At 39.4% G+C, this 16594-nt stretch overlaps 3 protein-coding genes and 1 pseudogene across 4 annotated transcripts in view; 3 read left to right on the top strand and 1 right to left on the bottom strand.

The window, feature by feature from the left end:
• The window catches only part of LOC148366413 (NMDA receptor synaptonuclear signaling and neuronal migration factor-like), a 254375-nt gene that overhangs the window by 218844 nt on the left and 18937 nt on the right, over window positions 1-16594 (top strand). The gene's annotated exons all lie outside the window — the stretch shown is intronic.
• On the top strand, window positions 335-6017 carry LOC148366418 (uncharacterized). Its single transcript, XM_088336864.1, has 2 exons — window positions 335-658; window positions 3428-6017. The coding sequence occupies exons 1-2, from the start codon at window positions 538-540 to the stop codon at window positions 4507-4509; spliced, it is 1203 nt and encodes a 400-aa protein (XP_088192990.1). The 5' UTR covers window positions 335-537; the 3' UTR covers window positions 4510-6017.
• On the top strand, window positions 7549-14070 carry LOC148366417 (uncharacterized). Of its 2 annotated transcripts, XM_088336855.1 has the most exons (3): window positions 7839-7921; window positions 9013-9179; window positions 11491-14070. In XM_088336855.1, exon 3 carries the CDS (start codon window positions 11565-11567, stop codon window positions 12987-12989), a length of 1425 nt encoding a protein of 474 aa, XP_088192981.1. In that variant the 5' UTR covers window positions 7839-7921; window positions 9013-9179; window positions 11491-11564; the 3' UTR covers window positions 12990-14070. The 2 variants fall into 2 exon arrangements, with proteins under 2 accessions (XP_088192980.1, XP_088192981.1); XM_088336854.1 differs by lacking the exon at window positions 9013-9179 and having other exon boundaries at window positions 7549-7921.
• On the bottom strand, window positions 14903-15054 carry LOC148366416 (U2 spliceosomal RNA; annotated as a pseudogene).

The following is a 16594-nucleotide window of genomic DNA, read 5'->3' as shown; positions in this document are numbered from 1 at the left end:
TAGCAGTTGGGTCAACACATTTCTTCCATAAAGACATCACTCATGGAACAGTCACCTTTCCCCTTTTAATCATTGTTTTGATGAGCTATTTTATTTGATTTTTCCAAACATAGTGATATTCACAGATGAGCTACATATATGCTGGAATCCCTCACCAATCTGATATTTAAATGGCATGCAGACACCAGCCGAGATGATTCCAAATGCTTTTGCAAAGTCATGTATTGCAAAATCGAATGTGTTTAAGCAATTTGCGCATCCATTGGAAATGTGTTTTGTTTAAATGTGGTAGCCGTAGACAAGGGAAGCTTATATGACTTCTGCGCATGCGCGCCTCATTTCCCGAATCAAACTGCTTAAGCTTTTCTTCCCAATAAATCAAATCAATCGATGCCAAATTATTGCATTTGTGCCTGGTCATCTTGCTTTTATGTTGGTGGAATTTTCCCGGCATTGTGTGACCTATTTATTTTTGGAGTACGTTAGCTAAACGTTGCTAACAAAGCAGACAGGTTTGTTGATTGACTCGGTGAAAAAATGTGCACAACAACAAAAATCGAGTACAAAGTGGATATTTTGGGATTGCAAAAGGAGATCAAGGGACAAGTTCAACTTTCGGGTGATGAGCTTGAGGAATCTCGAGTTGTCGACACAGCAGGTACGTCACTTCTTTATTTTCATAAGCGATGCAATAGACCCCGAGATATGACAATCTATGTTGAAACGGTGATCACAAAGTTACATTTCAGTATAACATGATGCAAAAAAAAAACATACATTATGCATTAAGCACAGTCGGTTACGTAAGGACATTTGAATCAAATCGGGGGCTTAGATCCTCACGTATTGCTTCAAAGTGACCTGGGGTGTCGATATGAAGACTACCGAAACATACATACACCGATGTGGTCAACTCGTGTTTCTAGATCTTGGATAAACTTAAAGCTTACCAGTCGCAAGCCATCTATTTTACAAGTTGCTGTTTGTGTGGCACTATGTGAATAATAAGTGTGGAATGGCAACTTCTATCCATCCATGTGTCAGTTTGGCTAGGACCTTGACTCAGCCTCTTAGCTGGTAGCAAGTGTCTCGGCCTATTGGCTTTGAAATGTATCATGATATAACTGATAATGGATAACTGATAATTGCTAAAGAAAAAAGAACAATAAACCTATACAACCCCCCCCCCCCCATTATCTGCACTGCTTATACTCAGTAGGGTCGCGGGGGTGCTGGAGCCCATCCCAGCCATCTTCAGGCAGTGGGCAGGGAACACCCCGACCCGGTTGCCAGCCAGTCGCAGGGCACACAGGGACAGACAACTCACTCATTCATTCACACCGGCCAATTAACTTGAAATGCATGTTTTTGAATGTTGGAGGAAACCCAAGCAAGCACGCGGAGAACATGCTAACTCCGCACAGGAGGATTCGATCCTATGACCTCAGAACTGTGCCACGGACGCGCTAACCACGCCGTGCCGTCCTGAAATGGCAACTTATTATACATTATATTCTACTATATCATTAAAAAAAGTGTTGGGCATGTTACAGTTTATTGGACAGGCAAAGGAAACTGGAAAATTTGGGTGGACTCACACTAGAATCATTTTTTTGGTATTGTGCTAATTCCTAACTTTATTCCCTTCTCTGTCCTCTCACCCATACATGCCAACCTTTGAACATTAAAGTTGGGGTGTGTCGTTTAAGGTATTTTTCAAAAGGTTGAAAGTATAATATATTATCTAATTAGTATGAGTTAACAATGCCCAACTGAGTTCAAAGAGCCCTTATGCTTTAAATTCCTCTGCATGTTTCTGCCTTTATCTTACTCTTTGTAGAGCTGTCCGGGGCGGAACATATTAGGTTCAAGGAATGGGGGCTTAAGGACGGGTTGGAGAGGGACGACACGCTCGTCGCTGCAATTTTTTAAACTAATTCTATTTGTCGGTGTTACATAAAAATGGTGAAAGTTAGAAAAAGTCTGCTTCAAGTACAGTCCAAGCGGAAACCCAAACCCTAGAAAAAAATGAACAAAGAAGAGTTTATTCAAGCGTGTCTAAGAAATGCTAGCGCATCAGGAATTGCTGTGATGATGACAAAAGCAAGGAGATGGTGGGATTTTATTGCACACTTCATTTTTACGCACAAAACACAATTCGTCTCCAGAGCATCTAAAAAAAACATTATTTGTTTAAAACCGGGGGTGGTAAACTTTGACCAAAATGGAAATTTGAAATGATTATTGGAGTGGTTTATTCACACACAAAGAATTAGTCTCAAATCAAAATAAAGCAGACATAAAACAGTGTCTGATATAACGTCTGCCCGGCCGCCTGGGGCGTGCATCTTTTACGTCGGGAGTACAACTTACAAAACTTCTCTGCCCGGGTGGCCGACAGCTTTTTTACCCCCCAAAAATCTTCCTTTTTTTTTTTTTTATTCCCTCAATATCAAACATTTTCGATTTCGAAATCTTCGTTAGGTTAGGAAATTTCGGTTTGTTTGGCAATTTTCATACTCGACAGCCAATCAGAAGCCTGCATCGAATAACTTCGTTCTTTCGGACTCCCCTGAGCGTTATATAGTCGTGCATTTGCATATCATTTTCCAAAGTAGACACACAGATAACACGAGAAAAATGGAGAAGTGGTTAGGAATCAGGCCAAAACCTCAGCCCCAGAAGAAAGATTGAAAAGAAGCTAACAAAATTGATGACGCTACAAAACGTAAACGTACATTAAAAGCATCGTGGAAAGAGGAGTTTACGTGGCTTGTAGCAGACGACGCAACGCAAACATTGCATGAATGAAGAGGAGTAAATTCAGTTATATACTGATGGCAGATGGAAAACAGCGATGTCATATACATGCAATGAATGTTATGAGTAGATTTATAATAAACTAAGGGTTGTTCTGTTATATATTCTGATTATCAATCCTTAATACTTTCCAACAATGTTTTTTTTTTTGTGATGAGTCGTCTTATTGTGTTTTAAGTTGTAAAAAATGGGGCAGGCAACTTTATGGCTGGGGAGGCAACTTTTCAGAGTTGTCTGCCGGGGTGTCCGGTAACTTTTTGTCATGAGTTTCAGACACTGGTCAATGGGTAACTGTGAAGCACATTGTAAAGCACTTTGGGAGGTCTTCATTGACTTGAAAAGTGCTATGTAAATGCAGACCATTTACTTTTTTTGGTGTCTTTCGTTTTATGATAAGACAACAGCAACAAGCCATTAACAGGAGCAACATCATTAAAGCTGTTCATCAAGACACATTCAAAAGCAGTATGACATTTGAAACTCAAATGAAAATAACGAAACTCACGCACTTAATGCTGATAAAGGAAAATATCGGAAGGATTTACGCCTTTTAGCGATACGTGCTTCATCACATTTTCCAAAACCATGTCTAATTTGTGTCCCACAGACGAAGGTGAAGAATATCTTTCTCCTGGGTGGCAGCACCCAGTGCTGCCTGATGTTGTAGAGGAGGAGCAGCTGCCACCATACGTTAAAAAGGAGGACGATTTCACGGATTTGCCCGTGACCGTGGTTTGTTTAAAGAGTGAAGATCAAGGTCAATATGAAGAGGCAAAATGTGTGGAAACTTCAAGCGGTGTCTCAAGTCACATGAAAAAAGAAGGTGATGAAGAGACACAAGCAGACCGCGGGTTGGCACCAATCTCAGACAACACGTCCCACTCGGTTTACACTGACGATGACAAAAAGACTAAAAGTGATGATCCGTGTTGCATCGACGGCAAAAGCTGTGTATGTTCCTGGTGTGGAAAAACTTTTCATAACAAGTCTAATTTGAAACGCCATGTGATGATCCACACACGTGAGAAGCATTTTGCCTGCTCAATTTGTGATAAACACTTTACAAAGAGGGTCCTCCTTAAGGAACATACAAGAACCCACACCGATGAGAAACCTACCTGTTCGATGTGTGGAAAGAAATTTGCCTGGGAGTCAGATTTAAAAAGACACATCAGAACTCACACTGGTGAGAAACCTTACGCTTGCTCAGTGTGCGGTCGAGGATTTACAGACAAGTCCGCATGGATAAGGCACAGAAGAACACACACGGACGAGAAACCATTTCCTTGCTCAACTTGCGGTAAAACATTTAATCGGAAGGAAAACTTAAAAATACACGGCAGAATCCACACTGGTGAAAAGCCATTTGCCTGCTCAGTTTGTGGTAAGACATTCACAGAGAATGGGTCATTGAAAACACATTTACGAATCCACACTGGTGAGAAGCCTTTTGCCTGCTCGGTTTGTGGTAAAACTTTCACAGAGAACGGGGCCTTGAAAACACATTCAAGAACCCACACTGGTGAGAAACCGTTCATCTGTCCACTCTGCGGTGACAAATTCACTGCTAGTACCAGTTTGAAAAATCATATCAGAGCCCACACTGGTGAGCAACCTTTTACCTGCTCGGTTTGTGGTCAACGATTTACAAAAAATGCGAAAGCTAAGAGTCACGAATGTGTTATTTAAAATGGCAGTGATCACTAAATTTCAATGGAATCTCATTTTTACATTTCCATTTAAAATTTCAGATTTTCTGAATAAACAAATAATCTGTGCATTGTGTCATACACACACATACCTAACAAATATTCGGCACATCTGACTATAGACTTAAAAAGTGGTCGGCGGCGCCCTCTGTTGGCTGCGGCTGCATCGGCTCGCTACAACGGGTCAGGTGCAATCGACATTTCGTTCTGTGTACATTGTTACACAGAATGACAATACAAGGAAATTATTATTATTATTATTATTATTATAGGCTGCACCAATTTTGTAAAGAAGAAAAATTAGAAATACCTTACGGGTCTATATGCTGCAGAAGCCCATATTGTAACATAAGATACTGTATTTACAAAAAAGGACAGTCAATTTAAAGTTTTTAAAATGTGAATATCAAACCTTAACCAATTTTTTCAATCACTGACTAACAACGTTGAACACAAATATAAAAATGTCTTAGTCTATTGTTGTATCTAAAACACATGTTAAAACATGCTTGATCTTATGGTGTAGCAAAAAACATACTTTTATTTTTGTGTGTGTGTGATTTAATGTAGCTTGACTAATGCCTATCATTCTTTTATGTTAATTAAGGAAGAAGTTTTTACTTCTCATTTACTTATTTCTGTCCTTTCATATCTTATTGATTGATTTCATATCTTATTGATTGATTGAAATGTGTATGTTTTGCCATCTGTCCATGCAAATACAATAAGATTAAATTAAACAACTTTTGAAACTATTTTGAAAAAAAAACAAAAAGTAAAAAGGGGCTCACTGGAAGAAGCCAGGCTTAGAATGGTCTCTTCCCCTTGACAGTGTAAACATGTTTCACAATATTACATTCAGGAAACCAAATACAGTATTACATGAAAAAAATAATTGTACCGAATCATAAAGATATATGTACGGTAGAGCAAATAAACCCAGCACAAAATTGACTTCCAAGTAACTCAAAACTTTGGAATGAATGGAACGACTGTGTCCCCTTTTGGACAGTTCCCGAACGTACCAATTTAACATGTACCATAATGAAATCTGATAACATGAAGTTTGAATGTAATTAAAACATCCAAGGCTATGTATGTAAAATAATATTCTCACCGTACGTAATGATGTCCACTGGAAGGGCATTTTCGAGTACAGAACATTACGTAAATTCCTCACTTCTTTGGCTTTCTAACAGGTTTAGCAACTTCAAACACTGTCACCCAATACTGGTGGTCTCAGATATCTGAGACACAAACACCGCATCATCAAGAAAGAGGACGGTTACAGATTTAACACCATGTTTGCTGGTTCTTGGGTTTTTTACAAGGGAATCTCCCCAAATCGACTAGCATTACGACGGAAAACTTTCTTTTTGTGCTAGTAACTACCAGATTTTCATCTGTCGAAATCTCCCATTATCTCCGGCGCCACACCCCCAGGCCTCTCCCTCCCTTTCTTTTTTTTTATCATTGATTCTCTGTGTGAATAAATTGTGTATGCTATTTCAAACGGCCTGGTTCATTGATTCAATTTTCTTGGGATTAGTAATTCATATCAGAACTCAAAGAACTCAAATAGTTACATAATTTAATTTGATCAGTGTAGGAAATTGCTGGTGCTCCTTATGTTGGAGCACCAGCAACACCTAGAGGCAAATACATTAAGCGATTGCAGTAAAGAATAATTCGTTTCAATTCTAATGATTTTCAAAATTAAAGTTGGAATAATCCCTACAGTACTCTTATCCAGTTCATGCGAACACAGGCACATAACATATCAGTGGCATCACCAGACATCAGTTGCATATCAAATGCAACAGGGTACAACTATTATTACACCAAAAATGTTAAACGCAACCAACAGCACCTACAACAACACCCTATATCAAATTTTATTATTTAAAACAATAGTCCATTCCAGACTCTTTTCATCTTGTGTTGTTGACTTTCCATATGTTGAATAGAATACCATGTAATTTAAATTTAGTAATTTAAATATGAATACAATTACAAAATTTTGTGCAGGCTTAGGAAGTAACGGAACCCATGGAATGGCAAAAATGATGTTGGCAACCTGTTTGGATTTATTTTCATTTTGTTTCTGTCCCATTTTATGTTAGTTTTGCCGGAGATCAAAGAGATCAAAGCCAGGAGAGAAAGCTTACCACGTGTTGTGAGTCATCATTTCATATTTAGTTTCTTTTGTCTTTTATTAGCATATTTGGTATTGGAGTAATCTAAAAGTTATTGAAAGTAATTCAGTTAAAGTAACCCTACCCAACCCTGATTATGAATCATTATTGTTGTATAAAGAAGTTAAGAAAAAAAGGAAGTATAAAAGGAGAACACGAAAAAAGACAGGTTTGTGGTTATCCCTTTAATCAGTATATTACCAACAATAATTTAATGCAGAAAATGAATTCATAATTTGAATAAGAAAATGTATTCTCATCTCATTAGCTGCACCGGTTATCCTCAGTAGGGTCACGGGAAGAAAATGTATTATTCTTTAAATAAAATAAAATTATGACTCACAACACGTGGTAAGCTTTCTCTCCTGGCTTTGATCTCCGGCAAAACTAACATAAAATGCCACAGAAACAAAATGAAAATAAATCCAAACAGCTTGCCAAAATCATTTTTGCCGTTCCATGTGTTCCGTTACTCCCCAAGCCTGCACAAAATTGAGTAATTTTTTTCATATTTAGTTTCTTTTGTCTTTTATTAGCATATTTGGTATTGGAGTAATCCAAAAGTAATTGAAAGTAATCAAGTTAAAGTAACCCTACACAACCCTGTTGACAGGTATGTGACTGGATTTGTTTGGGCTACCTATAAATGTGCAAATCGATGAGCAAAGTTGTTCATAACATTATCCAATTTTAATAATAAATGTAATCTATTTGCTTAAGGGTGTGAAAACTAAGGCTCGGGTAGTTTGTGCAGGGTGTGAAAAGGTCTTTTGTCTTCTTGTGGCAGCCGTAGTTAAGGCCAAGCCGACCTGGTTTCTGCGCATGCGCATCTCGATATGTCTTTACTCAACCGGGCCCGCTTCGTTAGCTAAGTGGAGTGAGCACCTACACCGATTCTGTTTTCCTCAAAATGAATCAAGACAGTTAATTTGCGATAAATGCATTTGCGCCTGGTTAAATCGTCTTCGTGTTGGTGAAAGCGTTGTGCAACCTGTTCGATCTTGGAGTGTGTTAGCGAAGCTGCGCTAACAAAGGAGACGCTTTTCTTGCTACTCAGCAGGGATCAAGTGTGATTTATAAGCTTGAAAATGTGCACAAAATCAAAGTACGAATTGGATATTTTGGGAGCACGAGGAAGGATCAAGGCTCAAGTTCTGGGTGCAGTGTGCAAGGAACCTCGAGTTGTGGACACAGGAGGTTTGTCACTTCTATTAGTTTGATAGGCGATACAGAAAAGCCCAGTAATGCAACATTAATTCGTGCCGAGGTGTGGATCACAATGTCCCATTGACGTATGGCGGGGAATTTCAATCTACGGTAATTACTTAATGCATTCTGAACCCCTCGTGTCTTGGGTCCTAGAGGCACCATTTCCTGTGGGGTACCAACATAGAATAGAATAGAATAGAATATACCTTTATTGTCATTGTTACAAAATGGGTTAACATATTGTGACATATGCTCCTACTCGGTCTCGAACCTCTGGTCCTGCAGATAAAAACATTAAAACAACCAAAATAGTTCATAGTTTCTTATTGTCACTGTACTTGCATATGATTAAATAACATCAGTTCGAGGTAAATATACTTAATTTATTCAGTCCTTTACAACAGTCCTTTCAGTGAACCATTTTTTTCCTATCTATCTACCTTGGTCATATCCCCCAAGAGGGGTGACGGACAGCAAGACAAACACATACAATAACGAAAAAAATAAAAAAGGGGGAAAAGGGAAAAAAATAGCAAAAAACGCACACAAACATTTTTGGACCATGGCCAACCCAAATGCCCAAACACTCAAACAAGTTAAGCACCTCGGCACCCAAGTTGGTCATGCTTTCGTCCCACCAGATGAAACGGTACACAAGAAAGCGGCCATGTCACTTGGGTCAGGGCGACACAACACACTCTTCTGTTCAACAGCAGGGCCCGACAGCTTTCACTGGTTTACCCCTGCCGCATCATACGGGTGCCCTGCCCATCCCTTAGAACGCGTCCAAACATCCCACTATCCTTTTACAACACCTCACCACTCAATCCTATCACCAACAAACAAGTTTTTTTTACATTAGATGATAAAAGAGCAAAAAGTGGAAACCAAACCAAACAAAACAAAAAAAAACAGTAAAGGACAATGATAACAAAATACAACGGAATCAAATAATATAAAATATAATAAGTGTCGTCAAACTACTGGGTACTAAAAGCCACCCTGAAGAAGTGAGTTTTAGCCTTGATTTAAAGTTGAAAATCCATCCATCCATTATCTGCACCGCTTTTCCTCATTAGGGTCGCGGGGGGTGCTGGAGCCCATCCCAGCTATCTTCGGGCAGTGGGCAGGGGACACCCTGAACTGGTTGCCAGCCAGTCGCAGGGCACACTGTTGGACTAAACCATAGTGAACCGGAGGAAACCCACGCAAGCACAGGGAGAACATGCAAACTCCACACAGGAAGGTTTGATCTCACGACCTCAGAACTGTGCCACACACCCGCTAACCACTGCGCCGCCATGCTGCCCAAGTTGAATATATGTAGAGGAAAAATGAAATTATATTTACCTCTTGTGTAACGTGACTTGAGCTGCTTGAGTGGATGCAGTTTGAAAATGAAACTCATTTTAAAATTTCCACTTACATTATATTATTACAACTCTATTCCTAAGCACTACATTGTTATTATTATTATTATTTTACTCTTATCCTCTTTTCTTTTCTAAGTCTTTATTACATGTTTACCCTGGAGTGCCATGTTTAATCTCCTTGCATACACTACGTTGTTATCAATGACAATAAAGACCTGTTCTGTGCTAATAATATTCCTAATTATCGATTGGTCATAGCCATGAAACTTAGCAAGAGTTGCGTTTCATGTGCCTTCTTCACAATTCTTAATAATCAAGAGCTTCATTTCCCCTGCACCACCACCAGAAGCCTTGGGATCCATAGCGAATAAATGCAGTGCTGATAATACAGTATTGACGTATAAAGCACCTAACTGGCACGGTTAAAATCACATCTTATCCCTTGTTAAGGAGACTAAAGAAACACTATTTTCGGTGTCTCTCGTTTAATAATACGACAAAGCACCAACCTACTAACAGGAGCATAAACGTTATTAGCGTTTGTCAAGGCTTGGTCAAATGCAATTTGATATTTGCAGGGATCAGAATTTTCAGCGGATCCGCGGATTTCCGCTGTTTTTGAACCCCAAAGGCATTCCGACTTTTTCACTTTTTCTCTTGCGTAGCAAACAAATTCAAAATCCGACTGTCTCACTCTTTCCTTTATTGCTCTGGCGCACCCTGGCGGCCGTTAGAAAAATTGGCCGCATTGTCGCACAAGCTGCAGGGACTGAACTGCATTTGAACTTATCTTGCAGTATTTACAAAAAAATCAGTTATGTGGGCAAATTATTTTAATCTTCTAAAAATGTTACTTAAATGATAAATATAAGCATGGTTTTGGACAAGTAAATTGCCTAAAACCCAGGTTTTTTTTTGGGGGGGGGTGGATTTGGGGGTGGGGGGTGTGGGGGGCTCCGCCCTGGTTTATTCCTGGACGCTGGCTATTTCAGCTGAAAATGAAAATCTCCATTCTGATCCCTGTATTTGAAACTCAAACTGAAACAAAGAAATTCATGCAGTAATGTAAATTAGCAGTGTCAGAAAGTTATGACCAAATGTTACGGGACACCAGGGCAGACAACTCTGAAAAGTTGCCTGCCCAGCCATAAAGTTGCCTCTCCTATTTTTTACAACTTGAAATACAATAAGACGACTCATCGCAAAAAAAAAAAAATCATTGTTGCAAAGTATTAAGGATTGATAATCAGGATATATAACAGAACATCATTTTAAAATGAAGTTTATTATAAATCTACTTATAACAGTCATTGCATGTATATGACATCGCTGTTTTCCTGTATTGACTCATTTTCATTCATGAAATGTTTGTCTTGCGTCGTCTGCTACAACCCACGTGAGCTTCTCTTTCCACGATGCTTTTAATGTACGTTTACGTTTTGTAGTGTCATCAAATTTGGTTAGCTTCTTTTGAACCTTTCTTCTGGGGCGGAGGTTTTGGCTTGATTCCTGGTAAGGATATGTCAGAGTGTGCAGTTTCCTCATGCGTGAGAAGATAAGCAGGACATTGTGGTTCAGCCTTTTAGCATATTTATTCCTCAACAGCAAGGAAACTACAACACGGCTCCATTCAATACAAAATGGCGATCAACAATTAGCAAAACGAAAAATGGTGTGCGCGTAATGACATCACACAATGGAAAACGTCTTACCGCAGTATCACGAGTAGGAGCACTATTAAATTGACAAATCTCAACAATTTCTAACCACTTCTCCATTTTTCTTGTGGTCTCTGTGCGTCTACTTTGGAAAATGATATGCAAATGCAAGAGCTTATAACGCTCGGGAAAGTCCAGAAGCACAAAGTTATTTGATGCAGGCTTCTAATTGGCTGCCGAGTATGCAAATTGCCAAACGACCCGAAATTTCCAAAACGAACGAAGATTTCGAAATCGGAATAAAGCAAACGTTTGATTTGAAATTTTTTTGGGGGGAAAAGATGCACGCCCCGAGCGTCCGGGCAGACGTTATTTCAGACACTGTTAATAGATGTGAATATCTTAAAAATGTTTGTGTTCTAGCAATACGTGGCCAATAAAAATCTTAAATATCTTAGATAACTTAACTCAACGTCAAAATAACAAATATAATTTTCCAAAACCATGTCCAATTTGTGTCCCACAGACAAAGATGAAGAATATTTTCTTCCTGGGTGGCAGGAGCCAGTGTTCCCTGAAGTTCAAGAGGACCTTGTTCCTATGAATGAGGACGAGCAGCTGCCACCATACATTAAAGAAGAGGAAGATTTCACAGAGTTGCCTGTAACAGGAGTCTGTTTAAAGACTGAAGACCAAGGTCAATACGAACAGAAAAAACGGGCGGAGCCACCAAACCGCGGCATCGGCGGTTCAATTCCACATATGAAAACCGAAGGGAATCAAGATCCCCAGGAAGAGTCGCAAGTGGGCGAGCACAAAGGAACACACGCTGGTGAAGAACTATTTCCTTGCTCAGTTTGTGGTAAAGTATTCTCTCAGAAGAGAGCCTTGAAAAATCACGCAATAACCCACTCAGAAGAGAAACCTTTTGCCTGTTCAGTTTGTGGTCATAAATTTGCTTTGAGTAAATACTTGAACAGGCACGCAAAAACTCACGCTGCTGATAAACCATATGCCTGCTCAATTTGCGGTAAAACATTCACACGAAGTGCGATGTTGGAAAACCACGAACGAATCCACACTGGTGAGAAGCCTTTTGCCTGCTCAACTTGCGGTAAAACTTTTAATCAGAAGGGACACTTAAAAACGCACATCGGTATCCACACCGGTGAAAAATATTTCGCTTGCTCAACTTGTGGTAAAAAATTTACTCAAAAGGCACACTTAAAAACACACATTGGAATACACACAGGCGATAAGTATTTCACGTGCTCGACTTGTGGTAAAAATTTTAATCAGAAGGGACACTTAAAAATACACATCAGAACCCACACTGGTGAAAAACCTTTTGTCTGCTCAGTTTGTGGTAAAACATTCACAGAGAGTGGTTCCTTGAAAATACATTCAAGATCCCACACTGGTGAGAAGCCTTTTGTCTGCTCAGTTTGTAATAAAACATTCACCGACAGTGGGTCCTTGAAAAAACACTTTAGAACCCACTCGGGGGAGAAACCTTTTGTCTGCTCAGTTTGTAGTAAATCGTTCATGGAGAGTAAGTCCTTGAAAAAACATTTAAGAACACACACTGGTGAGAAGCCTTTTGTCTGCTCAATTTGTGGTAAATCATTCACAGTGGGTGGGTCCTTGAAAAACCATTTAAGAATCCACACTGGAGAGAAGCCTTTTGCTTGCTCAGTTTGCGGTAACACATTCACAGAGGGTCGGTCCTTGAAAATACATTTAAGACTTCACACTGGGGAGAAGCCTTTCTTCTGCTCAGTTTGTGGGAAAACATTCACAGAAAATGGGGCCTTAAGAATACATTCAAGATCCCACACTGGTGAAAGGCCTTTCACCTGCCCACTTTGTGGAGACAAATTCGCTGCAAATACTAACTTAAAAAATCACATCAGAACACACACTGGTGAGCAACCTTTTACATGCTCAGTTTGTGGTCAACAATTTCCGAACCAAGCTAAAGCTAAGCGTCACAAGTGTGTTGTTGAGAATAGGATTGATCACTAAACTTTGATGGGATCTTATTTTGACATTCACATTTAAAATGTCCGATTTATTCTAATAATGCTATAATAGTCTGTATAGCATGTCATAGAGACATACATGACTAAAAACTGTAAGACCCACCTGAGTAAAGGCTGCACCATAAAGAAAAAAACCCATTTTGCACAGAAACCACACTGTAGGGGCCCATATTGTAACATGAGTTATTTACAAAAAGAACAGCACACAGTTTAACAACACACTTTAACTGATCTTTCCAAACACTGCCTATTGACATTGACTACAAAATGAAAACAAAAACATGGATTTTTGCATTTAAAAGCACAACGGTTATAACATGTATGATCTGTGTGTGTTGCATAAACCATGCCTTCATTTACATAATTTATTTTGTGATTTAATGTGTCTTGACTGTTGTCATTCATTCCTTTATGCCAATTTCGGGTAAATTTTACAAGCTGTAATTCGTTTCTGCATGCCTTTTGTTTATTTTAAGGACTAAAATAAACAATTGAATTGATTTTATGAAAATCTAATTTTGATTTTTATTATTCATGAAATGAGTGTAACATAGAGCTAACAAGTTGTATTGTTGAAAATGCCGGGTTGATGTTTGTATAGTTTAGAGCGCCATAGTTTATGAATGACCTATATTTCATGTTGACAACATCTTTGTATCATTTGTTATTGCAACATCCCTTGCAGTCTGGTCAACCTGGAAGGGGGATTACCTCATGTGTGGTCCCTTCTCTAGGTTTCTTTATTTTCCTCATGTTGAGGTTTTTATGTTTTTCCCTTGCCCTCATGTAGGTTTTAGATCAGGGAATGGTGTAATAATAGTCGGTAGTTTGCAATAATCTGTGGTCTGTGCAGCTCTTTGAGACTCTTTGTGATTAAGGGCGTCAAAAATAAACATGACTTGACCATATGGGGATTGATTTTTGTGGGTTCCCTTTGTGATAGGCATAGTCTTTGCCCACCGGTTAATGTTTCTTAACACCCTTGCCATGCTCAAATTTTCCAATCGCATGATATCTCTTTGCTTGTGCATGCAATAATAAAAATCATTCTGATCCAATCTGAATACTCTACTTTATTTTGTCTTTCGATTGGATACCTGTCAACCTTCACGGCTCCATGCCCGTACAAACTGTCGTATTTTCCCATACAAAATAATCGTACACCTTTTTTTCCGAATGATGCATGATGGGAAATCCCCAGGCGGCAGACGCATGCGCACATTAGCATCAAACCGCTCGCTTCGTTTGCAACGAAAAAAACGATACCAAGATAGAGGCTTCTCCTTTGACTTGATTGATATGCCGTTTCGGTACAGTCGGTGTATACCGGATGGTACCCATAATTGACAATTTTGCGTTATTCCGTACAGATTTCCTTGTACGTCGTACTCGTCTTAAAATGCATAAAAAACGTACAGGTTGACAGGGTTGGGTAGGGTTACTTTAACTGGATTACTTTCAATTACTTTTGGATTATACTAATAAAAGACAAAATAAACTAAATATGAATAAAATGATGACTCACAACACGTGGTAAGCTTTCTCTCCTGGCTTTGGTCTCCGGCAAAACGAACATAAAATGCGACAGAAACAAAATGAAAATAAATCCAAACAGCTTGCCAACATCATTTTTGCCGTACCATGTTTTCCGTTACTCCCCAAGCTTGCACAAAATTCAGTCATTTGATTCATATTTAGTTTCTTTTGTCTTTTATTAGCATATTTGGTATTGGGGGTTTGGGGTTTTTAAGGGTTATTGATCTATCTTCGTTATTCATTATCCATTATCCGTTATCGGTCAGTTCATAATACGCTACAAAGCCAAGGAGCCGGGACACTTACTCTCAGCCAAAAGGCCAAGCTAAGGTCCTAGCCCTAAAGCCTTGCTGCGATCATTGCGAATGCACCGTTCCCGGAGGTACTGCAATACCGGGCCGATGCGTGGAGTGGACAGAGCAAGCTCATATTCCATCTCCGAAATGCAAAAATCAAAGATAGTGACTTTAAAGGCCAAGCTAAGAACCTAGCATCAAGGCCAAGCTAAGGACCTAGCATCAAGGCCAAGCTAAGGACCTAGCATCAAAGGGCCAAGCTAAGGACCTAGCATCAAAGCCTTTAGCAATAAAGCTAAGGACCTAGGCCAAGCTAAGGACCTAGCATCAAAGCCTTGCTAGATCACGGCAGAGTAAGTGCCAAAGCGACTAGACCACTAATTGAAAGTAATCCAGTTAAAGTAACCCTACCCAACCCTGCAGGTTGACAGTTATGCGATTGCAATATTTATCATAGCTTGGGTTATTTGTGCAGGCATTATAATGGTATTTTGTCCTCGTGTGGCAACCGTAGTTAGAGACCCATGTTCACCCGACTGCTGCGCATACGCGGTGCAAATTGTAGTTTTATTGATCTCGGCCTGCTCCGTTAGCGTCATCGCTAAACACGTCTTCGAAATACATCAAGCAAATCATTGCTGAATTTGTGTCCGGTTAACTCGTTTTCTTGTTGGTAGAATCTACCCAGCATTTCCGCTTGCTAACAAATGAGACCCTTTTTTTGCCACTGACTTAGCAGGCTTCAAATGTAAAAATGTGCTCAATAACAAAGTGTGAAATGGCATTTTGGGAATCACAAGAGGAGCTCAATGGACCAGTTCAATTACAGGGCGCTTTGCGCGAAGAACCTCAAGTTGTCAACACAGCAGGTTCGTCACTTCTTTCCTTGAATATGCGATACAGTAGACCCCCGGAATACGACTTTATTCCGTGCTAAGTTAGGGATCACAGTTAAATCGCCGTATAGCGGGGTATAGAAATGTACGGTTATCAGCTCATGCATTCCGATCCCCGGTTCTGCAGATAAAAACATTGAAATTACCAAATAGTATATAGCAGGTACTACTTATGTTATAATATACCTGGACACGAGTACACAATATTATTGATAAGACAGATTAAGGTAAGGCAGATCTTTTGGTGATACAACTTTTTTTTTTTTAAAGTCCTGCAATGATGAGTCCAACAGTGTCACCTGCTGGTATGGGGTGGGGTTTGTTCTGGCTTTTGACATGTGACCAAAAGATGTGTCTTACCGTTGGCAGCTGGCTCTGTAGACTGCCAACAAAACCCCGCCTTCCGGTCACATGTCAAAAGCCAGCACAAACCCCACCCCATACCAGCAGGTGACACTGTTGGATTCATCATTGCAGGACACTTACCAAAAACTATACACATATTTCAGCAGGAATTTCAATAAAACAAAAGTTATTATTACACCCGTTACATATATATGTAGAGGAAGGTAAAATGGCATGGTTTATAGACCGTTCCTAATTATGTGAAAACATCCGGGCAACCCAAGTAGTGGCGGCCATACTGGTTGGGTAACAACCGGTATGTTTTTGCAATTGCCATCCGAAATATGGCAATCAAAGCTCTATCTACAATATATGTTAACTTATCTAAATCATTCGATAAATGAAGACATTTTCGGGTGGCATTTGACATTTGAAACTCAAACAAAAATAATTTAAATCATGCATTTAATGTTAAAATTGTGAATATCTAAAATGTAGGCATTCCAGCAATACAC

The sequence above is a fragment of the Urocampus carinirostris genome, chromosome 5 (genome assembly GCF_059441175.1).
Source record: "Urocampus carinirostris isolate Australia breed hairy pipefish chromosome 5, RoL_Ucar_1.0, whole genome shotgun sequence".
In the NCBI taxonomy this organism is placed as follows: domain Eukaryota; kingdom Metazoa; phylum Chordata; class Actinopteri; order Syngnathiformes; family Syngnathidae; genus Urocampus; species Urocampus carinirostris.
The sequence above is the reverse complement of the archived record's forward strand: the minus strand, read 5'-3'. Positions and strand labels throughout refer to the sequence as shown.

Bases quoted from the DNA above. Each gene is read 5' to 3' on its own strand.
- LOC148366418 (XM_088336864.1), top strand. From the start codon at position 538: ATGTGCACAACAACAAAAATCGAGTACAAAGTGGATATTTTGGGATTG. The intron at 659-3,427 runs GTACGTCACTTC...TGTGTCCCACAG, and splicing joins TCGAGTTGTCGACACAGCAG to ACGAAGGTGAAGAATATCTT.
- LOC148366417 (XM_088336854.1), top strand. From the start codon at position 7,813: ATGTGCACAAAATCAAAGTACGAATTGGATATTTTGGGAGCACGAGGA. The intron at 7,922-11,490 runs GTTTGTCACTTC...TGTGTCCCACAG, and splicing joins TCGAGTTGTGGACACAGGAG to ACAAAGATGAAGAATATTTT.